The sequence below is a fragment of the Periplaneta americana genome, chromosome 16, assembly GCF_040183065.1.
Source record: "Periplaneta americana isolate PAMFEO1 chromosome 16, P.americana_PAMFEO1_priV1, whole genome shotgun sequence".
Classification (NCBI taxonomy): Eukaryota; Metazoa; Arthropoda; class Insecta; order Blattodea; family Blattidae; genus Periplaneta; species Periplaneta americana.
The window spans coordinates 170,398,594-170,424,506 of NC_091132.1; the positions used below are offsets into that span (position 1 = coordinate 170,398,594).

The 25,913-nt window shown below is 37.5% G+C and overlaps 2 protein-coding genes across 9 annotated transcripts in view; one reads left to right on the plus strand and one right to left on the minus strand.

Moving 5' to 3' along the window:
• The window catches only part of LOC138691899 (epidermal retinol dehydrogenase 2-like), a 46,663-nt gene extending 44,282 nt beyond the window's left edge, over positions 1-2,381 (plus strand). The window contains exons 6-7 of the mRNA XM_069814492.1: positions 710-835; positions 2,140-2,381. Coding sequence (XP_069670593.1) covers positions 710-835; positions 2,140-2,206 — 193 coding nt within the window. The 3' untranslated portion in view covers positions 2,207-2,381. The remainder of the gene's footprint in view (positions 1-709; positions 836-2,139) is intronic.
• Positions 1-25,744, minus strand: part of LOC138691898 (ketohexokinase-like) — a 28,492-nt gene extending 2,748 nt beyond the window's left edge. Inside the window, exons 1-7 of one of the 8 annotated variants that reach the window (XR_011329978.1) lie at positions 25,199-25,524; positions 24,682-24,908; positions 20,502-20,618; positions 17,642-17,849; positions 13,505-13,767; positions 10,489-10,828; positions 4,067-4,751 (exon numbers count right to left, since the gene is read on the minus strand). Coding sequence is in view for 6 of the 8 variants with exons in the window: in XM_069814489.1 (XP_069670590.1) it covers positions 10,546-10,828; positions 13,505-13,767; positions 17,642-17,849; positions 20,502-20,618; positions 24,682-24,845 (1,035 nt within the window). In the remaining 2 variants the exon portion in view is untranslated. The other 7 variants (XR_011329979.1, XM_069814489.1, XM_069814486.1 and 4 more) reach the window with 7 other exon arrangements.
• Positions 25,745-25,913: the final 169 nt, after the last annotated feature.

A 25,913-nucleotide genomic window follows, 5' to 3' on the forward strand; every position in this document is an offset into this window, starting at 1 on the left:
TGTTATGCACAGAATGGCTGGTTGTACCTAAAATTACTATTTTCACAATGCTTTAAGAATCCCAGCCACTGGACTTGTAATATAATGCATCTTACAATAATAATAATAATAATAATAATAATAATAATAATAATAATAATAATAATAATAATAATAATAATGATAATAATAATAATAATAATAATAACAATCATAATAATAACAATAATAATAACAAGATAATAACAATAATAACAATAACAATAATAATAATAATAAGATAATAATAATAATAATAATAATAACAATAATAATAAGATAATAATAATAATAATAGAAATACTTAGTGGCTCAGTGCTAGCATGCTGGGTTTATAAGCCAGGGAGTTTAGGTTCACTCTCTGCTCAAGCCTGAATTTATAACTCATTTATTATCAGGTTCAAGTCCTGATGAGACATGAGATTTTTTAATTGAAAAATCCATAGCGGTACTGATGGTGGGCAAGGTCGCAGTTGCAGTTTCCCTCAGTACAGTCTTTGACATCATTCCGCCAATACGTCTCCAGGCCCAGGGGCATGTGGGGTTGCCTGAATGTATTGTGGATACACAGCATGCCTTAGCATAGTCGACCGACTTGGGTGAGAAGATCAGAGAATGGTATAAGTACTGGGTCACCACAGCCCCGTATCCCATCCTGCTTGATCGTAACACAATAAACACATGATTTCAGAATTCCTAGTTACTTCGGGACGATAGATCCAACAACGGTGGCCAGGAAGATCATCGACGCCATGAGGCGGGACTACGTGGAGGTCAGCATCCCCAGCTATTTGCTGTACATTGGGAAGGTTGTGAGGTGAGTGTCATATCTTGCCAGTCAGAGCTTTGACTTCAGAGGTCAGCATCCCCAGCTACTTACTGTACATTGGGAAGGTTGTGAGGTGAGTGTGATATCTTACCAGTCAGAGCTTTGACTCCAAAGATGCATATTTTCTGTCAGCTCTATTTACTTTCATATATTAGTAACTATAAAAAACAAGTAATGCTGGTTCTTACTGCACCAGATATGATGCATCCAAAAATAAACGAACAGGAGCTTACTTTACAAGATATCCTGTTCTTACAACACAGCAGGCCTACTTGTTTCTACAAACATATCAATGTATTAGAGACATTTGTTTGTTTTTTATGAATACAATCTTCTTGAACACACTGTACATATATTTGCATGTGCACACTTTTGTGACATTTGGTTTTCTAGTAAAAGGTATGCATTATCATTGATTGTTAAAGATTTTAGTACAGCTGAGAATGGTTATATAAAAATTCAATTTCCATCAAAGTTCTATGACAACATACAGCATCTTTTATCTTACGGTTTGCGGAAAAATGGAAATCCAATATACTATTACCAACGGATAAGAGCTCGCAGTTATTATCACTACAGGCTTAAATAAACGAAAAAAAAAAAATTGTCTCCATCAGTCGAATTAGGACCACAAGGCAAAAAGATTCCTTGCAGGACTGCTTAGTTTATAGACTCGCCAGACATCCAGTTTTCTTCCTAGTTTTTCGTGCGTCGTGGAAGGTTAACGGGGATTGTACAAGAGAAGAAGAGACTCGCAAAGGAAATGGTTCTAAACAGCAATTAGCACTGTTCCAATCTAAAAACTAAATTATTATTATTATATTATTTTATACAGCATTACTGTAACATGAAGTCGCATAGCTTTACAGAGGTATGGATTATGGCTTATATCTATGATGTACAGTGTACCAGCTACTGTGTCGTTAGCCATTTCTGAAAGGCAGTTCCATTAAGAACAGATTTTACAGGACCTTTACCAAAACATGAGACCATCTCTTTCATGTAGTGGTTAGATTGCCTATACACAAGAAGGTCCTGGGTTCGATTCCCGACTATATCGAGAAAATTTTAAATGTATAGGATCTGGAACAGGCTCCATCCAGCCTCGTGATCGGAGGAAGTTTGGAGCCAAGATGCATGGAGTTTCAGTTCCAGACCGTGTGTGGGCTGCAATGATTTTCATAAACCTCTTCAAATGACAATTTACGCTTGACTTGCGATCAGAAAAATAGAGTGGAGTGACCCTTTTATGTCAAATTTCTTTTAGTGTGTAACACTGCTTGCTGTTGCAGCCTTCTGCCTCGCAAAGCAATCTACGCCATGCGGGAGCTGCTGGACACCGGCGTGGACTTCGGCTAACGTCCTGGTCCAGGGTGGAAGTGGAACTGTTTGTGATCTCAAGTGTGTTCTGTCTGTGGTAATGGATGTAGCTATGCCTTTTTTAATAATATATTTTTGTAATGTGTCTGTAGAAAAATATTATGTATTTTTTAATATGTTCCATGAGATTATTTATTAAATTGAATTTGTTATAAGAGTTTATTTCCTTCGCGAGCCTAGCCTCAACGCAAACTGTAGACGGATCAGAAAAAGGTAAAGACTAAAATCAAAGAACGTGAGTGGAAGTGGACTGGACACACGCTTAGACATAACGAAAAGATCCGCGGTAGGGCTGGGGACGGAGCGGTTCGGTTCGGAGAAGTTATTGTGACGTCATTACTCGGTTGAACCGAGTACAAATTTGTGGCGGCAGATTTAAAATTTAGATAGATTGAGTCGATTTTAGAACGTACTTTGAAAGTGAAACCAAGCGTTGTACTAAAGCGCTTTCGCTTTGCCAATTGACGAGAAAAAAGTGCTTCTCTTCATTGCAAAATGGCAGTTCCAAGTTTCATTTGCATGATTACAACTGTTTGCGGAGTTATTTTGTATGAAAGGCCTATTTAACTTTCAGTGTTGTTACGTATGACAGACGAAATAAAATTGATAAAATAATTTATAATTCACTAAAAGCTAATAAATTAACATGTGAGGTAAACGTTAAACGCTGCAGCTAATTAAAAAAGAAGATAGAAAGAAACGGGCTCCATGAAGCGCTGCCTAAAACACTTAAAACTAACACACAGAATTATTTATTATTACGGAAAGTGGATAAAATAATCAATAAAACGTGGAATCTTAAACTGAAGAACATAGGGGACAGTTGGGTAATATCGGACAGTGAGTTTCTTTCATCTACCACCAGATGATAGTACTTGAATGACATGGTTACGTTTCTGTGATGTCGCAAACAGAAACGTAACCATGTCATTCAGGTACTACGATCTGGTGGTGGATAATAATAATAATAATAATAGTAATATTATTATTTACAGTAATATGTTCAGACTGTCAGTGTTCATTAGGCCCACTTGACAGGTCATATAATAGGATGAACTCCTCTTCAATACTAGAGGCCTCTCAGCCCGCCTTGGGGATAAGAAAATAATTTGTCCTGCAGCAGAAAATATTTAAATACAACAGCACCTACGTTGTTGTCTGCTAGAATTAAGTAAAACACGTGAACTCTGTTTGAACTGACCGGTAACGGCTACGGTTAACCGAGTATCTTCGGTGCTCCGCTGCCAAGCACATAAACCGATAGAACCGAGTAACTCAACAGTTCCACTCGCTCCGTCCCCGGCTCTAATCCGTGGATTGGAGGAGGAGAGGAAGACCAAGAAGGACTTGGGAGAGAACGGTGGAAAGGAGGAGAAAATGTGGACAGAGGTGGAAGAAGGGTGAGGTGGAGGATATTTGTCGGTGCCTTATGTCTCCCTGAGGAATAACAGGAAACAAGAAGACACTACAAACTCGCATCCCTAGCTATAGGGCCTCTGCCATCACTGTAACATCCCTTACTCCCCGTCGTTCAATCCTCCTTGGCAAGTCACTTATGCATCAATATGAACAAACTCAACCAAATTGATGCTGAAACATATTCTCGGTTTTTGTGAGTGAAAGAGAATAAAATTACTTTAAACAAGAAAATTATTGGGGGTTCAACGAATCACTCAAGACATAGCAGCAGCAGTACAGACTCATTAGTGACGACTGCACTATATAAAGTATTCAGTAAGGATGGCAAGACAAACCAAACTGTGAGACACATGATATTGAAACAGGGTGAAATCGAGTGACACGAAATCACTGTAATGATGGAAGAAAAATTATTACGGCTGCAGTAATTCAATAACAAAATATATTTGAACATTTATATGCTTGGTACAAGTCACAAAGCAACCTTAAAATGCATATTATACAATATAATACAACAGACCAAATCAGTTTCAAAGCCTGTGTGGGATATAGCGGTAGAGATATGTCACAAACGACAGTCGAAAAGCAAGACTTAACCATGTTGCTCAAATAATTGACAAGAATTCACACATCTGCTACTTCAGGTTTTATATTGATGTGTCATCAAGAACAGGTACTTCAACACATTGCAGAGGTTTTATATACGAGGCGTGTTCTTAAAGTAAGTTCCGTTTTCAATTATAGCCGTCGCATCGCTGCAATCGTTATTTTGCGCATGCGTGTTTTCTTCTTCAGTCCTCAGGCAAGCTGTGATGCAGTTTCAGAGCTTCAGTCCGTGTGTGTGGTTAGTTGTGATCAGTTGAAATGTTTAAAGTGATCGAGCACCCCGCCGACTGTGAGATGCGGTCTGTTATCCGTTTTTTAAATGCGAGAAACATCAAACCAGCTGACATTCATCGTCAACTTTGTGAGGTGTATGGTGATGATGCCATTAGTGATGGAATGGTCAGGAGATGGGTTAGAAAGTTCAACGAGGTCCGCGTCTCTGTGCATGACGAGCAGCATACCGGTCGGCCATCTTCGATCAATGACGATTTGGTGCGTGCTGTCGATGAAAAAATTCATGAGGACAGGAGGTTCACAATTTCTTCGCTTTCCTTGAATTTTCCACAAATGTTGCGGAGTGGTTCGCAGGCGGGTGAATTCTACAATGAGGGGATAGAAAGACTTGTGCCACGACTCGATAAATGCCTCAGTAATGGTGGAGATTATGTTGAGAAGTAATTCAAGTGTGGGGAATACAAAGCTACAAATATGGTTTGTAAATATTTTCCCGTTTACTTTCTATACCCTTTTGGAACTTACTTTAAGAACACGCCTCGTACAATAATGCAATTTAGGAAATGTTTTTGGTTAAGCTCTAATTTGAGCAAGTAAGTTTTGCAATGATACTTTGATATGTATAACACTGTGCGTATGGCACATGCTTCGTAACATGTAATGTACACAACAAAGAATACAGGGGACCTTCAATTAGTCTTCGGCTATTATTGCTTCTACTGTCATTGGCTGTTCAACAGCATTAAATTCGATTATCGACAAATTTCTAATAAATACCATCTTTGCCAAATTATGTATTGGCACATTTCTCCCAAGTTTCCAATATTCGCACATTCTCGAGCATCCAGTAGTGTGCCACAGTGTTTCGTAATGTTTTGAGTCGTGCACTTCTGGAACTCAGTGCTATACAAGTAACAGTTTTCTATTAAAGCCTTTTCGGCTCGTAGAAACGTTACGAAATACATGAATCAAAGTCACAGTCCTGAGGGATAATATTGTTTTGTAACACATGATTTCGTTTAAAGGTGTAAGTTACAAGAAAGGATAAAATTTATTTTTTGAATAAACCATCATTATGACAAGGGTTTAAATGATTTTATTATCATTTTAATAACTACCACAGTTACGTGAAATTGATTAGCGTTGATATTCGAAGCTCCACTGTACACCACAAGCTATCAACCAAATGCAATTAAAACATGGATTAAGAATTCTGATGGAACAGTTTCTGCATCATGGAGGAGGCCTCCAAGAAGGGTAAAAATGTACGTACGCTGCAAAACAGGAAGCCATTCAGTGCAGTCCATGGTGTTCTGCAGCCTATCAGTCCTTTTAAGATTCAGTTCATCGCAGTACAGTTAGGTACATTCTGTAACTTTTATAGGCAAGCAAAGATAGTATCAACTACAACTTTCTAACTGCACACGATATGAGCCCCAAAAATGTCCATAGGTTTAAAAAAGGTGAAAGTATGGTATGTGATTTCAGAATTATTGGGCCTTACTCCTTTGAAAATGACAATCAAAATGTTCTGACCATAAATTGTCAACATTATGTGGAAATGCTATAGGCATTTGTGACTTCCAGTTGGCCACGTATTCTAAAATAAAATACAAGAAGAAAGAAGATATCTGTATCAATGAACCCTGCAAAGTGGTTGGTACCCAAGAAATGGGCATTTCCTTCGACGTGTAAGTGGTGCAGTGGGGTGAGAAGGAAAACTTTGGATGTATCGCTCATTCAGTGTTCTCATTAGTGACTACTTACGAAATAGAAGTCGTATGTCGTCTAATGTTTGATGCCGACTCCACAACAACGTCATTGTTAAATTTCCGTAAGTCATACTGATTAGGAAGCAAGCACGAACGATATCTTAAAACTTTACTGACGTAATGTATGAAGCTGATTATTATTCGCTAAGCGACATACTAGTATGGCATGTGTACTCCCTGCTTTATGCTTCACAAAGCATTCATGACTCACAAGCCAGTCACACAAACTGTCAGAACATTTATTATTGTAGCACTGCAATTATAAAACTCAACAAAAACAAACTAAATAAATAAAATCTTTAACAAGAGAAAATTTTCAAGAACATTTGAAGGGTATACGGGAAAGATTATGAATGTCACAATTCTGATAAGAGTGACGTCATTAGACCAACTTCAGTGTTGCTTGTGAAAAGGAGAGTTATCACCACGGATGCAGTCAGCCTTGGCTTCATTCTGCAGTAATGCATTGCATTAGATATAATTATACATTTTTCTGAAAGTTTTTCCCTTATTGAACAATTCTTTTCTTTTTATTCGTTTCGCAAATTCGTAGAATTGTACTGATATAATAAATCTTCCCCTTATGAAGTGTGGACGAAGGGCACAGGAACATCACCATAATTGCCACAGTTTAGCTCTACGAGTAAAGTTCACAATGGAACAATGCAGAAAAAAATCATAAATTCATAATATATTGAAGTACTTCTCAGACCGGATTAAACGAAAGAGTAGCCATGAGGTTACGTGACATTCACAGTGATGTCAACTTTTCAAGCGGGTTATCAGTAATTCCACAGTGTGTGTGCCACCCCCCCCCCCTCCACCCATGGAGTTGTAAAGGACGTCACTTCTGTGAAGGGGAAAAAAATGGCAGGTTTTGCATCCAGCAGCTTGTGACGCCATCTGGATCAAAGTGGTTCCAGTGTTGATGTATTTCATGTTGGTGATTTTTCGTACAACCCTGAAGACTCTTTCTACAGGACATTCACTTAGTGCTGCAAACACAACTTCACTTAATGTTTCATACTCATTTTCATTTCTGAGATCTGCAATTTTGGTCCTAACTTCATCTATTCTAGATCCAATTATAATGCTGCAGCAGTACGTATAGGTGGCTGTAATTCTACCTGAGGAACTCTGCCTGCAGCATTGCCAGTTTTCCAAGCCATGTTACCAAAGTTGACAAGTGAAATTCGTTAATTCCATTTCTGGCGATAAATCAAATGCTGTGCCTCTCATGACAAAATCGTGGTCATAAATAGCTTGTGCTACAAAAAAAACGTATTTCTATACAACTTCACGGAATCCACAATGAAAATTTATCATAAAATGCCATTCTTTTTCCCCTAAAACCATCCGCAAAGGAACAAAATGTTGAACGAAAAGGTATATCATACTGCTAGAAATCGTATCTGAGAAGCGCTGTCTGAACCTCTACCCTGCTCACACTTATTAACATGTTACTAAACAGCGACCCTGGCCTTCCATGACATCTGATGGTGGTTCATGTCAACACCTGTGGAGTAACGGTTAGCATGTCTGGCTGCGAAACCAGGTGGCCCGGGTTCGATTCCCTGTCGGGGCAAGTTACCTGGTTGAGGTTTTTTCAACCCAATACGAGCAAATGCTGGGTAACTTTCGGTGCTGGACCCCGGACTCATTTCACTGGCATTATCACCTTCATCTCATTCAGAAGTTAACTAACCTAAGATGTTGATACAGCATCTTAAAATAACCTACTAAAATAAAATAAAATAGTGGTTCATGTGGAGGCACAGAGTTTTATTAATGTCCATTTTTCCCCTTGAAACTTTTGAGTAAAAACAATTCTTGCTCGTTTTTCACATAATATTAAACTAGAAAAACTGAGTTGTAAATTTTATGATTTTGCTTTGAATAAAAGATTTTTATATTTTTTCATCGCTTAAAAATTGTGTTAGGTAAAATTTTACCAAGGAAATTTAACCCTTTTATTTGTTATGTGGCTGTTTTTAAGGAAATTGATTTAATAAATGTTTTACTTTAATTAAGAACTAGATTAGCCATTGGACCAATAAATTATTTCCACAGGTAAAATGTGGAAACAAGTGACACGTACTTTAAAAAGAGCAGCTCATGTTAAATATACATGAAAATATTTATAATGTATGTGCATGTCCCTTATATACATTTTTAATAACAGTTCGCATTTTAAAGTGTGTGTTGCCTTTTTGCCTACCTGCCTGTTGTTGACGTTTTAAATACCTGCACACCCGAGCTCTACTACCGAGTAAAGCACACAGCGACACAAAGTGGATTATCGTGACAGCTGAGGCTGCAGCTAAGGTTTTCTCCCATTCCCCATATTAAGCACCTACATCATTCCCTGAAAACCGGCTGGCCTGGGACGAGTGGGGTTCCTGCCAGGAATGTGGGCACCGCAAACGTTAATGCCATCAGCTGGTGTCGATTTGAGAATGTGCCTAGCTTAGGGTTAGCAGAACAGATCTTCCAGGCCGCAGTGCTGGGTCATAGTGCCCCCCCCCCCCCCAATATGGTTGGTTGTTATATTCTCAGAGTCTAGCCAGTTGGAAAGTTCATTACTGAATTCTTCTGTGTTCAGCACAGGATTTTAATACAGCCATCAGTTCACAGGGTAGAGAATTTATTGTTAATTCCACAGAAAATTTCGAGAAAGAATGCAAAAATAATGGACTTCGCTTACCCAGCAACAGATACAGAGTGATTTATATAGAACTGACGCATTTCTTTCATTAATTGTTCCAAAGTGAATTGTGCTAGCGACAACTTATTATACCTAAAATGTAGACGAATTTTGGGAGATTATTTACCTCTATAGCAAATGTTCAAAATGTCCTCCATCCTGCATAAGGCACAACTCAACACGTCGTTCCATGTTACTGGCCACTCGTTGAAGGACTCTGTTGTCAATAGCTTGAATCTCCTGTGTGATGTTGTGCTTCAGATCGTCCAATGTCTGGGGACGTGTGGTGTAAACACTGTCATTTAAGTAACCCCATAGAAAGAAGTCCGGAGTTGTCAAATCCGGAGATCTCGGTGGCCACAGCTACTCAAAGGGCACACGTCCCCAGACATTGGACGATCTGAAGCACAACATCACACAGGAGATTCAAGCTATTGACAACAGAGTCCTCCAATGAGTGGCCAGTAACATGGAACGACGTGTTGAGTTGTGCCTTATGCAGGATGGAGGACATTTTCAACATTTGCTATAGAGGTAAATAATCTCCCAAAATTCCTCTACATTTTAGGTATAATAAGTTATCACTAGCACAATTCGCTTTGGAACAATTAATGAAAGAAATGTGTCAGTTCTATATAAATCACTCTGTAGTACAAACAATATCAGAAACTTGACGATGAACAAATGTACAGTTTCTCAATCAGATGTAGAAGTTCGGGCAGTCAAGCTTTAAGGTTATTTCAATGCAAAGGCGTATTTAAAATATTACATTGCATTAAAATTGTGTAATTAAAAATGAAGTACAACACAGGGTTTAATATACTGATTAGAAATTTATTCTAATAATTCAAGTATAAACTTTACACATATTAAATATTTTTTCTGTTAGAATAAATAGCCTAATTGTGTTTTATAAACAGTTGATCACAGCAGACAGACTTGGACTTGAGCAGAATATCACCAGCGGCCAACATATCACCTCACCCTAACTGGTCTGTGATTCACTGTCAGGAATACGATCGCCCACACAAAAGCAGTGATATGAACTTGGAGAAGCTCTTGCTGTATTTGGCTGCATGGCCATGGCAGTAAGCTAGTTTGTGGGACACACATTGTTAGCGAACCCTGAGAATTCCGCCTTATGATTTAATAGCCAGAAAATGCTTACAAAGAACTCTGAAATGATACAATCAATATTCTAAGAATTACTACCAAGTGAGCTGGCTTATCACTGGAACATTTCAGCTACAAGTCTTTCCATTCCCAACTGGGACACCCGTTTGCAATCCGAGGCAAAGAAAGCTGAAGCAGCAACTCAAACTCTGACATTACTACAGTGAACCACGAAACTGATTAGAAAGGCTAACTGACCACAAAGCAACAACATAACTAGTAAACATCTGCAATGAACTTCCAAACATCTTTCAACATATAAATAATCTTGAGCACCTTCAATGTGTAAAGTTGAGCAAATAGCACCACAGTGTTGAAATGCAATATACAAACGGAATGGAACTGTGCAATACCTTGCTTCTGATATAGGAACAACTTCTCTCAGGAACCTGCAGAGCGCCTTGCTGCCATTACGACTCCCCAGAACCCTGACTCATCCGCCTGTACACCTTGTCCAGGCCTGCGAATCCGTCCATGCCAACCTTTGCACCGGCTATCTGGCAGCCCAGGACGATGCAGTCCTGAAGGGGCAGTCCTCTGGAAAGACCGAAGATGGTCGTGCCGCAGAAAGTATCTCCTGCACCAAGGGTGTCCAGCACCTTGCGTGGAGAGAATGCCGGTGACTGCACCACGGTGCCATCCTGTGCCTGAGCCATGGCACCACGTTCTCCCCATGCGCTGATTATTGTGGCACTGCAAAACAAGTTAGTTCAATTTGAAACACTGACCCAGCTGCTACGAACTACTCCACTGCATTATGGTTAGATGCAGGATGGCTTACTGCACATCACAAATCTACTGTGTTCAAATGAGATTCTGTTAGAGTTTTTTTTATTTTTCTTTTTTAAATCCACCACCAACAGAAGCAGGCTTCCAATTACAGGTGGCTTACATAGATACATACACAAAATACATAATAAGAAAAAAACAACAAAACAAACAACACAAACGAAAGAAAGAAAATACATAATGGTAATAGATGCTAGAATACAATATTACAGTTAATATAGTGCCAAATGTCAATATAATGATGCAAAATTATTTAAAATCTAGAGTGAAAACATTATAATACACTTCTTCATAATTTAAATATCTAAGGAAATACAATTCTTTTTAATACTGTATGAAATTTTTCAATTGTTAAACTAAAATCCATTGACTATATTGTAAGAGGACTTAAACATGACGAGAGAAAAAAAATTATACTACACATGATTTTTTGAGGAACATACTTTCCACTGCAACATTGGGTGAATTCAATCGAAATTTTTCAGTTTCCTAAGTACTAACCATGTAAGGTTACATCCTAGCAAAGTGTTGGTTTAATTTTATAATCTTCTATTTTTCAGCACCCTGCCAACTGTCCTTAATTTCACTTTTTTAAACTTCTTTTGTTGATCAGTGTCACCCTAATCTGACCACACGTTACGTAATGATATCAAATCCGATACAGATGACTGAATGTGTGAAAACAATCACTGACTGAAATTTTAAAATAGTACATTATGCAACGAGCCTATAATGATAGTAATTAAGACGTGAGTATGCTTGTTTATGAAACGAGTGCAAGCGAGTTTCATAATTTCCATATGAGCGTCTTAATTACCATTATAGGCAAGTTTCATACGACTTTTTATGCTCGACCATATTTCTAACTTGAAAATATTCAGAAGTATTCATGTTATTCGTATCTCACTGAAGATCGGAAGTGACCTTGTGCATAGCTCGTAAATTGTGAGATGTGCGCAGACGCGAAAGTATTGATTTTTTACGAGGAACAATAATGTCATTGACCTTGATGTAATGTAGAGAATAACATGAACTAATTTTGATATAACCTGGAAATTGATTTAGAATTAAAAAACGAGATGACAAATTGAATTTATTTGAATATTATTTACAATTAACGCTAATTATTATAGTAACAGAACATAACCTTCTGCGACAGTATTGGATTTCCAGCCTCCGTGACGTTTCCCTCGTTGTCTTTCGATTGCATATCCGAGAATAATCGAAAACCTGAACTTTAATGAATAGGTGTACTTTAATGACATGCATTAAAGGACTGCTACCAGGTGTATAATTACTACATTTCGGCATGGATGAGCATAAAAACTTTTATGCTCGACCATGCTGAAATGTAGTAATTATACACCTGGTAGCAGCCCTTTAATGCATGTCATTAAAGTACACCTACTCATTAAAGTACAGGTGTTCAGCCAATAACAACTCAGCTTACAGGTGTTCAGCCAATGACAAGTCAGCTTTGTACCGTATAAAACCGCAAGTATCGATTATTCTCGGATATGCAATCGAAAGAGAATTACCGAAAAGTCACAGAGGCTGGAAATCCAATACTGTCGCAGAAGGTTATGTTCTGTTACTATAATAATTAGCGTTAATTGTAAATGATATTCAAATAAATTCAATTTGCCATCTCGTTTTTCAATGTCGAATTCAATAATCAAGGTTATATCAAGTTTAACGGGATTACATCAAGGTCAATGACATTATTATTCCTCGGAAAAAATCAATACTTTCGCGTCTGCGCACATCTCACAATTCACGACCTAGAACAAGGTCACTTCCGATCTTGTCAGATACAAATAAAATGTATACATCTGAATAATTTCAAGTTAGAAATATGGTCGAGCATAAAAAGTCGTATGAAACTTGCCTATAATGGTAATTAAGACGCTCGTATGAATATTATGAAACGAGCGCAAGCGAGTTTCATAAATATCCATACTTGCGTCTTAATTACTATCATTATAGGCTCGTTGCATAATGTACTATCAAAGAATATTTCGATATACATGAGAAAATATAATTATAACACGATAATAAATGACACAATTCTTAATTTAACTTATTCAATATTGTAGTCTTCAAAATTAAAGACTATTCCCCATGTCGCAAAGTCTGTGCACCTCATTTCCAACTGTCTGCCCTCCTGCTACTTCTTCAGAATCTTTGTGTGTCAAGGAATTCACTCTTTCCCACTTCCTATCAAAGAAAGATCACCACATACCAGTCCTCTCCTACATTTGTACCCACTCTGCAAATTAAATATCTTCTTCTTCTGTTAGTGGGTAATCTATCATTTTCTGACAGCCTACTTTATCAATCAGTGTCGTCTGAGGGATCCGTTCTACAATTTCCCTGATTTTACAGCATTATAAAGGTACTTTCTTGTCGGTTCTCGCTTTATTTATGTGGTTTGTTTTCTTGCGATCCAGCAGATGTTGTGAGTGTCTTCTCAGCTATTTAATCTCTTTTCATTTATATGCAACACAAACGGTAAATCAAATGTTCTTGGCCATGTTACTGTAACACTTCTAGTTCAATGAACAAAATAAAATCACTTACTTCGGCTTGGCATCCACGGCGATCTTCTTCAGTGTGTCAGACATGTTGGTGCAGCCACAGAACTCAGCAAAATCCTTCCCTATGAACAAAACGTCAGCTCTCGGTATGAGATCCTGCATTTCTGCTTTTGGCTTCTCAATTTCCAAGGATATGGGCAGAGCTTTATGACCCAGTCCATGTCCTCTGTCGTGCTCGGAAGAATGGGTCTCGTTCCAAAATTCAATCCATTCCACCATGGATATCACTTCTTCCACATTGCGTCCCTGGAATATTTCACTGTTATCAGCAATACTGTTTTATTACATGGAACGAATCTTATCTTCATAATACACAAACAGTAACACGAACTTCACCTGTCTGAGTGAAAGGTACTCTTAGGGAATTGAAATATTTCAACTTTGAAAAAAAAAAGATTTTTCAATCATGTGAGGGGATGATTCTTCCCCAGTTAGGAACTGTTTACAGATTATATCCTGGAAGCATTACCTACTTTGTTTGGTTTCATATGCTGAGCTAGCTCAAACAATAGTTTTTAATGGAAATGATGAATAAAGTGATGATGTTGCCATGTTTTGTCTGCCACAATCTCATCATGGGGTGCGTCAAAAACTGTAATATAAATCTTTGTCTGTGTGTAACTGCACATTTATGATTTCATCACTGAATGTGATATATGATGTTGGCCATAGGATCACGACTAGGTATCCATTGAAATGTTATTTCTGAATTGGAATAATTCTATGTGCGTACAGGTTTCGTACATATTTGATTATATTAAATATAGCCCCCTTGAGTCAGTATGTATGCAAATAGGTTTTTCAGAAATTTGAGTAACACACTGAAGAGCAGCATCAATAGCTAGCAATTCAGTGTCAAGACTGGAGGAGGATGAACACAGACAACATATTTGCAACCAAGACCTCTTCAAGTGATATCTCTATCCAGTGCTTTTGCTTCAGTAAAGTCTCATTTTACAAACCTATGGATCAACAATTGGCTCTCTTCTGACAAAGGAAAAATTTTACAGTCTGTACAAAAGAAACCAAATGACCTGGAAATGTACAAACACTTGTCCAGACATGTTCAAACATTTTTAACAAGAGCAGAACAGGTCACATTGTCACACAATTGTACCTACACCGATTTCACATTTCTGATAATCCTACTTGTCTGTGGTGTAATAACCTGGAACACATTCTTCTATACTGTCCATCCGTAAACCACAAAAGAAGTAAATTAAAATCACCAGTACCAGTTGCAGAAGACACAGCCTTGCAGTATATATTGACTACACCCCAACTCTGGCTACTAGCAACAGGCATCTATAATGAACACCGATCAAAATACCCCTCATTTCTCGTTACATGGATGCAAATCATTGCGTTTCCTGCCAATAGATAAAACTGTGCACTTTCTAGCAGCAAATAGTGTTAAGTGAACAGAAGGAAGAAGCAGTAGCAGCAGTTGTCAAGGACCTGAATGTCCCCGTACACAAGAATATAAGAGTATTCAGAAGGTAAGGTACAACGTGATCACTTGACTAGACTAGGCCAGAATTTCGACAAATTTGCATCTTTCTTTAGATAAGCCACAAACATATCTGCTTTAGTGCTTTGAGAGAGATTGAGTCTTTTAGATTGCATTTTAGAGTCATTATTTTGCATTTTCTCTGGAACGTTTAAGTGGACACTATTCACAGGAAGATTATCAGTTACCATTTCTGTAACAATCTACACGCATCTTGCTGGAAAACAAATGAAGTTTGAATATGCATTACATTCAAGACATCACTAATGGCTAGAGCAAGAATGCTGCATTTATTTTCTTGGACTGGTTACGATATTCATTAACAGTTAAACTTTTTTGTTTAATGACTATGCTAAGATGATTATTACAACCACCAACCACTTAAACTTGCCATGCAATTACAGGGATTCTATGAATTCCCTACTATAGTCTGGATCAGCTTACTTCATACCCTAAGGGTGAAACCTATCTTTCCCCCATTACTACATATCCTAGTGGATTGTGGTGATTTTCTAGTTTGCAAGTTGAATTTTCTTTTGCCAACTTCGTTTCGAATTTCGATACTGACAAATACTAAAATAGTAGTGATTTTGTAACTGGTATGTTGGCAGCTGAGACAAATATCGACAATATTTGTCGGTACTGGAGTTCCATGAAATTGAAATTGTACTAGATTTCTGAGCCGGTTACTGGAAGCCAGTGAAATTTGAACATAATAGTAATTAATTAACATCAGTATTAATATTAATACATAATAGTTATTTTATGTGTTGCGTTGTGGTTATAATTCAAGACTATAGTCAGGTAAGTTTTCGGAGTTAGGGCTAATAATTTCATGTGGTCAAACAAAATACATTTTTAGGTTAGGTCTCGTGAGTCAATTGTTTAGTCAAACCAATGAATTTCATATTGCCAGACAAAATACTTGACATGTTGACCCCTTTCTCGTATAGTTTGCCTACGAAAATATGTTACAAATTATTGAATTATTTAGAATAACCTTCCAACATAAAATACGGTAAGTAAATAAGTCATTTAGTACGTAGGATCGTGTGATATCTGGTAACAGTTGGCAACCCTGACAAGACGGCAATATTTGCTGTTTAGGAACTGTTCTTATGTGACCCTCACTATATCTCTTTTTGTCAACTCTTAAGTTCCTTTAGCAAATTTTCGCGTTTCCAAGAATAAATGCATTACTATTTCCTATAATTTTTTTTCATACCTTCACATTGATTATATAAATATCGACTGTGTGAATAAAAATAATCATGTCCCTGCTTCATTTTTCTTCAAACAGGCCTACTATTATGTCTGCAGTATCTTTAGGCACAAACAAATAGTGTACCTATAAAGTTAAACGGACATTAAAAAGTTCTGATTTCGAGCAAGCTTATGTGTACAGTTATAAATGGAAATAACTGGTAAGAAGAAACACACTTAGAAAGTGAAAATTAGTCAATATCTTAGCTTAGCAAATATCTGTAAAAGAAATGCCTGAAATGAATATTTTGTTTACTAGAAAACTAGTTTCGGGAAGAGTATCTTAAAGATAATGTCATCTGAATGTAACCTACAAACACCTCAATTTTTATATTAAAATAACGATGTATCAATGCGATTTTTTTAAAGATTTTTGACACCAATTTTTTTTTTTCGTAACAATTATTTTGTGTTATAATTCTTTAGTTCATAATTACGTCCATTAAACTTAATCTAACTCAAATGTGATTTTTCATGTGGCATACTCCATATCTTTCTTAGCTGGTGTTTAAACCGATAAAAAATAAATGCGAAGCAATGATATTTACTTTGTGTCGTCCTGCTAATCCTCCATGCATAAATCTTTCAACCAACGTGATACCGTGGAAACCAAAGGATGAAGCTGTAAAATATCTTGGAGTGCACTTAGATCGCCATCTGTCATGGAAACATCACGTCAACAACAAACTTAAATTGGCCTACTCAACACTATCCGCTCCTTAACAAGAAATCATCTCTAAAGCTACAAAATTGCATGCTACTTTACACATCTCTATTACGACCTCTACTGCTTTATGCCTGTCCTCTCTGGGGAGGAGCTGCAATAAGTGAAATTAAACACATCCAGTCATTTCAAAATAAAGTCCTACGAATCTCACTCAATTCTCCTTGGTTTGTCCGTAACAGCCAACTACACAGAGAAACTGGTATAGACACAATCAAACAGTTTATTCATTCACAAGCTAAGAAGTTCTATAACAACCTAGAAAATGTTCCAGGCGCCATCCACTACTCTCTCGGAAGGAAGTCCACATTTCCCACCAGAATCAAGAGCCGACTTCCAATGGACCTCATATTATAATCAAAATTTATCATCACACCAACCTATGTAAATAATTATTTACTAACAATTATTTTTGCTCACTGTGTAGCCCAATCTAGGCTGCCCTCAATTCAGTGTCATGTATTGTATTTATATTTTATTTAGAAATGATCTGTATAGCGCTAAATGCGCTGATCGATCAATAAATTATTAAAAAAAAAAAAAAAAACGATAAAAAAAAAAAGAAAAAGATAATTGAAAGTCAAACACATGACAATAAAATCAGACTTGCAGGATGAACTCACCTCGAAATGTATCCAGGAGTACTGCGACAGATCCAGCTTCTTGAAATCAGCACATTTCAGTTCAGGTAAGTTCTTATTGGAATGGATAATGGTCCGTGAACCTGTGGCTTTGTTTATCAGTACAACAGAGGTAGGAGTGTCGCAGGCTTCGTAGTACACACAGTTGTCTATGCAGATGTTGTAGTTACGGAAGTCGTCCACAATAAAGCTGCAACGAGAAGCAAGGCAGCTTTGTCAGTCCGTGCTGCTTCACACAACGAGTGGATTAATAATACAAGATGTTGCTGCACTGAGCTGGTCATGATTTGCTATATTTAATAACATCTTTTTGAAGTGTTTGAGAGATTATTACATTGAATAAGCAGTCGCGGACAGCCAATAAGAGGCACTGGGCTAACAACCCATCACCATGAAAAAAGAGCTTGTTGCGAACCCCAACATAAGAATGGCACCTATGGGTGAATCTAGGAATACATACAGTGTGTTATTTGGAAGACCAGAGGGGAAAAGACCTTTGGGGAGGCCGAGACGTAACTGGAAGGATAATATTAAAACGGATTTGAGGGAAATGGGATATGATGGTAGGGACTGGATTAATCTTGCTCAGGACAGGGACCAATGGCGGGCTTATGTGAGGGCGGCAATGAACCTGCGGGTTCCTTAAAAGCCATTTGTAAGTAAGTAAGCAGAGATACGTCTAAATTAACTTGATATATATTGAGACTCCGTGCAATATACGATTGATTATACAACATTCTTCCTGGAAAATTTTCAGGAAGTGTGATGTAAAATTTGGTATGTATGGGCATATTAGTGACTGCTGTGAAGGAATTAATGAAGAAAACAGATACACCTGAAGGCCACGAAGTTGAGTGAGTTTGTGAGTACAGGAGAACTACGGTAATATTTAAACCCTTTTCCTTGATATAACAAAGAGATAAGTAAATTATAAATATTGCTTCTTGGACTTTTATAGTCTTGGAATCTGCAATACTGTTAGTTGTTTTGCATATACTGGTTTGCTATCATTATACATCTGCATTTTTCTTCATTAACAAAGGAAGTGTACGTAACAACGTACACAACAACCATTGAAATCTGTATATTCATTATTATTTTATTTTATAATGTAGCTAACTATCCAATCTCCTTAATATGTTAAAATTAAGTGCTCCAGCCAAGTCTGCTGATAACCCATCTATTGAAACTGAGTGCGAGATATGTAGTAAGACATTCACTTCACATACTGTATGGCTACAAGTCATGCATCTTCCCAAGATTCTGTTATAACATTATGTTGGAAATTAACTCCATTTCTACAACGGTCACTCAAGCTGATGATGATATGTTGGGAATCCTTGCAGCATTTGTGGAAAATTTGTTAAATCTCTTTCAGTTCATATAAGGCACACCCCGATGCTTATAGGAGAATGTTGACATCTGAGTATGACAATCGAAAACAGAAGCAAATACATTATAGAATTTGAGAAAAGGTTAACAGACATATTACTGCATTGGAGCTGGGGTTACATGTACACATTTTTCCTTTTATCATTCTGTTGGCAGAGACACAACAAATTATGATGGTGAAATAGAGGCTATACACATTGCTCTCCGACAATCATTAAATCTTCCCTTAAATAAATATAACAAGACAGTAATTCTTTCAGATTCTAAAGCTGCAATTCGGGGAATATGTTCAAATGCTACAAAGAAGTCAACAAAAATAAGAGAATGCTACAAAATGTTAACACAACTCCAAAAAGTTAATAAGATTGTCCATCTCCAATGGATTCCAGCACACTGTGGAGTCATGGGGAATGAAACCGCAGACACACTTGCCAAGAAAGGCACAACAAAAATCTAAATTTAATTTCTCATATTCCTCAATAAAACGCTTGATCACTACAAAATTTTCTCATTCATACCTACAAGAAATAGAATCAAATGCTAAAGACAAAAAATGGATTACACTACTTTCCAACCCAGATATAATCCCCCAGAGACCAAGGAAAACAGCAGTTGCAGCCTTCAGACTATTGACAAATCACGACTGTCCAGCAAGTCATCTCTACAGCTTCACCCATATGTGTCCTGTGTAACGATCCAGCAGAAATGAATGAAGACCTGTGAAGCATTAAGATCAGAAGAAACTACAGTTCAAAAGTATTGGAAAGCACGACTGCAAATGGCTTCATTGCCAGATGCAAGGCACTAGACAACAACAACAACAACATATTACTGCATTCTGACATGGACTTCTTTGAGTTATTCTATCAAGAATCACTTTGACTACTTAGTGTATGCAATATCTTATCTTCCTGGTCCGAAACATCCTGACATCCGATATTATAATGCTAGAGAAAAGACAGAAGATTATCAAAACATCGGTGAGGGCATAATAGAAGAAGGTATCAATACCAAATCACCCAATGTCTTGATTATAACCAGCACCGTAAAGTAGTCAGAAATATAATAAAAAATCAGAATAACATTCAACACAAAATCCAGACTTCTTCAATTTACCATTATTTCCAAAGTATTTTCAAGGGTAAAAATGATTGAACTCTTTTACCAGAGCAGCACATGAATGGAACTGATAATCACGGTGCCATGAATTGACAACATTGTCCTAATGAACAAAGAGAACGTGGCATTGTACTGCCAGTTTGTCGCATTATAAACTCCAGTGGAGAGTGACAACTCTATGCAAGCTGCACTCACTCCTCGCCCACAGTTGTACGGCAGTGACAGCTACTACTTTTTTATTCACTCCACCCAAAGGACTGCTCATGTAGCTCGATGTAACTTAGGAGAGGCAAGAATCATTCTCCCAGAGGATGACTGAGGGCGCGCTTACCTTAGATGTTCTTTCTTGCTAAGTGTTCCAAAAAATTCACAAGCAGCTCCTAACTGTGACAGAACGGTGCAGTTACTTGAAGCATTTCCACCTCGCTGCCATCGCATCGATACACACCTGCGAAACAAAAATATTTACATTATACAAAGCATTCCAAAAATAATCGACAAACACATCTGGCAAAAGATAACAGACAGTATAAAATTCCTTGCAACCACCAAAAATAACAGAAACCTGTTTGTAGTGCGTGTTGAAATAAAAGCAACCATTACGTCAGCCATTCATTTGTTATGTAACCACCCCAAAATGTTGGTAGGATACAAGGATTACAGATTGGTGTCATGTAGGTGATACACGCTTTCTCTTTGCACATTTTACATACTTCTCGTCAATTCAGTTGCTCCCCATATGGTGGATTGGTAATTTAGTTGCCCCACTCTCTGTCCTGCCTTATTTCCAAATTATTTCTTTTTGTGGGGCGAAACAAAGAAACAGTCTAAAGATACGTCCAACAACTAGAGCAGCACTGTGAAGTCCTTAGCACAGGGTGGTGGACACTGTGAGAATGAGTGCTCCCTATATCATAGTGTGTCACATAAGCAAATTGGTAATATCATATTTACAATTTATTTTATTTCTTATTCTAAATAGAAAATTAAAGAAAAGATGTTTTAATAAAAGTTGTTTCTTTGAAAGGTCACTCTGGCAATACTGGGTATATGGGCAGATGAAAATGTCCTTTTATTCTCGAGTGCCACGTCAATTCGAACATGTAATGTCAATTGCTTGTGAGTTACGTTACACTACAATGACGTCACTTGCTTAATAACGGATCACACCTCTTGCACTGATATGGTGTTTGCTAGAGGGACAAACTTACTTTTCTGCATGGAATACATTTCTCATCACAGACTCATACTAACAGTTCTGCAACAAACCAGTTCAGACAAAACGTTGTAATTCTATCATAAATACTTATATGGCATAAGTCATATTCAACAATAGTACAACACACGAATTGCAATAAATGTATTTCACTCTCAATCACTGTTTTGGTCCAACGGCAGGACTTTCAACGTGTTGCTATTTGCCCTGACTCTGTAAATAGACTCCTAGATGTCTTTAGTGTCAAGAATCGTGGACCACTTAGTTCATCAGAGACTATCCAGAGTGCACCACAGATGGTGGTCCATATTAGGGCCTACACTCGTAATGAATGATGTTACTGGGGAACAGGAACACCTGAGAAAACCCAAACTGTGCTGTCTGAACCGTGGGTTATAAATTCAGTGTGAATCGAGCAGGATTGAACCCAGGTCCCCAGACAGCCACTGTTGTGGAACTCTCAATTATATTCACAGTCCTTAACAATATAGATATCGCAATAGCAGCCAACCAAGAGCATAACATTATATGCATTATAGAGATCACATGAATCCCTGGTTAGCTTTGTTCCCTTTTTGATATAAAAACACACCAAGTTTGTACAAGGATGTGTGCGTTTATGTGGAAATAATTTATTAAAAGCTCTTTTGCTGAATGACGTTTCTCTCTCCATCCAGCTAAATTAATTTTATTAAAGCCAATTAAGTGAAATGTATTGTTTGAATATAATTCGAGGTGATGACAAGATGCTCAACATAACATCCATTGTTTTCTTGCCAAAAAAGGATCCAATTTAATTCAGAATACAAATACAAGCCTACCTTTTACATCCATCAAGAGACTAATTAAAAATAAATATAAAATCAAGCAAAACCAAGCACTATGTACCAAAGCCAAAGATAAAAAATGGAGCATTTTAATAAAAAAAAAAAACAGAAATTATTCCAGAAATCCCACGTAAATCTGCAGTAGCAAAATTCAGACTGCTTACAGAACACGATTATTTGGCCAAACACTTGAATAAAATAGGAATTTACATAAATCCAAATTGCCCTCTATGCAACAAAGAAGAAGAAGAAATGACTGAAGATCATCTCATAACCTGTGAAGTTCTACCTGATGGATCCACCACAGAGAAATATTGGAGAGCAAGAATGCTAATGGCTTCGTTGCCAAAGCCCGGCATTAGATAACAACAACAACAGCATCCATTGTTTAAAATACAGAGCAGCTGATGGCGAAGTAAAAGAAGCGGCAAACATGCATGGAATCTGCTAAGGAAACCTTTTGCTGCATTACAGCTTCATGCTTCACTTGGACTTTTAAACGTTCACTGCATGCCAGACGAAATTAAACTGTCAACAATAATTATGAAAAAAGAAGCAAACATTTAAGATACGATATTCACATTACAACATTGGCGTTTTCAGAATTATGAATCTCAGAAAGTACCGAAACTTTCATCACAAAAAATTTTTCACTTCATGGATGAATCCAAACTCGTAAGCTAACCTCTAAAGACATGCTGCTCTGCTCCTGTAACTGGATCCCTTGCTTGTACCTCTATCTAAACCATTAAATAAGAAATGTGTTTCATCTAATTTCTGAAAACCTTCCCTCACAATATTTTTTGCGACTAAGTGAGATTCTTCAATTTCGGAAAATTTTTTAGAAGACTCACAGCAAATAAATGTCTCGCACTTGGCCTAGACTCAGGAATAAACCTACTCTAAGCTGATTGGCTACTTCGAGAAGTTTCACAAAGCTGACAGATGTTCTGCAACAATTCAGGTCCTTCATAAATTGACGAGTAGTGGTAGTAGGGTTTAAGAAGGGCGCGTCAGCTACTATGGCTATTTGCGCCCTTATCTAAAATTCTTAATATAACAAATACATAAATAATATAATAATCAGAGTGCTAAGAGAAATAAAAAGCGTTGTCACGATTAAATTGACGACAAATATTAATGCTCAGTGCTAGAGAGCCAGGAGGCCTGGGTCTAAATTCCGGTCGAGCCACTCTGAATTTATAACTTGTGTTGCAGGGGTCACTCCCCGCCATCATACTTCATTACCACCCACTGTGGTGCAGTGCGCTATGCTATTCAGCACACAAGATAATTACCAAACCTCTAAATCTAACAGAATTCACAGGATAAAAGTATTACTGTAATTATATTTGGACAGAGCAGCAGCATTTCCCCTAATGTTAGAGCCCAGTTCAGGTGTGTTAATAAAAAATTAGGGCTAGAAAATATTGAGAATACGATACATGTTTATATGACATTATTTTCCATTAATACACACACACACCTAAACTGGGCTCTAAGCTTAGGGGAAATGCCACTGCCCCTGTTCGAAAAGCGCGCCCCTTTATAAAATAAAATGAGCTGAAAAAACTGAGATCAGGGGAGTAAATTGTGAAAATACGATAATCCAAACATACACACATAGCCTATAATTCTGTTATCACATAAACATGCAGAAGGCTTCTACATGGGGGAGGGCAGCTCCAGAGTACCGCAGTGATGTATTTCCATCGTTCTCGCAAGTCCCAGCAAGGCAGAAGGCCTATGTTATTTCTCTACTATCGCGTTACCATGTTAAGGTAAAAAATTGTTGCATGTACATCCTTGGCTTGTAGTCGAATGAATCATGCGTATCATGTATTAAAAAATGTCGACGGTAATTTCACGCCGAAAACAAGGTTCGAAAGTAGTTGTGAAGTGGAGACCGGCAGGGAGGTTCGGGAATCTGTAACAGGTTAGGTTAGTTCAGGCTTTTCGTATGCCTTCCATATACAATCCGTGACAGGTTAGGTTGGGTTGAGTTAGAATAAGCTTTTCGTATGCTTTAAATAGACGAATTTGTAGCAGGTAAGGTGAGTAGCCTAAATAGGCTTTTGATATGCCTTACATATAGGCCTACTGTACTCAGAATTGTTTAAGAATGTGCCGTTTGTTGCTGTCCACCTTCCTTTGGTACTTATTTACTGGCTTTAAGGAAACCGGAGGTTCATTGCCGCCCTCACATAAGCCCACCATTTGTCCCTATCCTGTGCAAGATTAATCCTTCCTTTGGCACCATGCCAAAAATGGAATTAAATATATAGAATAATAACGAGGGAGATCAATCAGGCGACTTGCGCGAGCTTAGAGTCCATTAAGTAGACAAAACCTAACCTCAACTCAATACCGTGGTCATATGGACAACTGATTATAAATGTCAATTTTCAGTTAAGTAGGCCTATTAGTTTTGTGCACAAATTGCCGTACATGCAACAGATGTATCCTACCTCGTGTCTGTATCTTCAACTGGAAACGACTTAACAACCTGGATGATATCTAGACAAGCCAGACCCACACACAGAATCTTCCTCTGTTCTGGACTAGAGGCGGTCCCGACCCCCGGGATCTGACTCAACACGTTACCACACACTTCTCTTATGCTGCTCATCATATTTTCCGAATCACTTATCTTTTTCGATGTTCTGTAGCTCAGTCTTGTATGAAATCACCAAGTCTGAAATAAAATACATTAATATTTACCCTTGCTTTCTATCTTCTACTGGAAATGCTTTGCATTCACTAATAATATTCAAAGTAGAATATCCAATACACAAAATTTTGCACTGCTTAGACGACGCAATAATCTTGTCTCGTACGTCTTCATTATTGCATCGACGTACTGAATTCATATTTATAAATCTAAAATACCTAATCAGTGCTTCGAAACTGTACTGACAAGTTAAAATAGTGCCCAATATATTCTTCAACACATGAAGCTATTGCACATCAAATATGTTTACTCACTTGCCTCTATTTGTCTATAAATGACCCATAACAGTGCTTATGTGATCATGTGAATATATAAACAAGAGCCAGATGTTAAAGTTCAAAACCTCCATCGTGATGATTGATAATATAACGCTAACCTAACTTGTAGTTCCTGTATGCAACACAATGCTGTGGCGCAATGCAATTTATCGAACGTCAATGGAACCAATACTGAAAATGCAAATCGCTGAACGTCTTTTGTTTCTATTTTTGTTTAATAACTTTTACAACTTTACACGAGCGCAATTATAAAAAGTAAACATCTATGCCTAAATTTTCAGCACAACACAGAATAAAGGTAAAAAAAATACATTTAAAAAACAGCACAAAGACTTTCTTTTTGTACTATTGGTGACGTGGTTTCGTCTGCTAATCATGTATTAAATAAATGAGGAGTAATATAATATGAAATGTCTCATTAATTGGCAATTAAATACAATGTTCAATGATTACTGATTACGAAATTCGTACGTACTGATGTGCAGTTGGAACATTGCTTTTAAGTCACGGCCCTGGTTTCGAAACTTTCTTAGACCTACTTTCCAAAGCACAGTAATTTATCATTTTGACACCAGATGACAGCAGAATATGTTTATTTTTGGCGCACAATTTATAATTCTTCGAGATGGCTATAGTAACCTAGATCATGGCTAGTAGTCAGGGACTGATTTAGGCAGGAGGCCATGGTGCC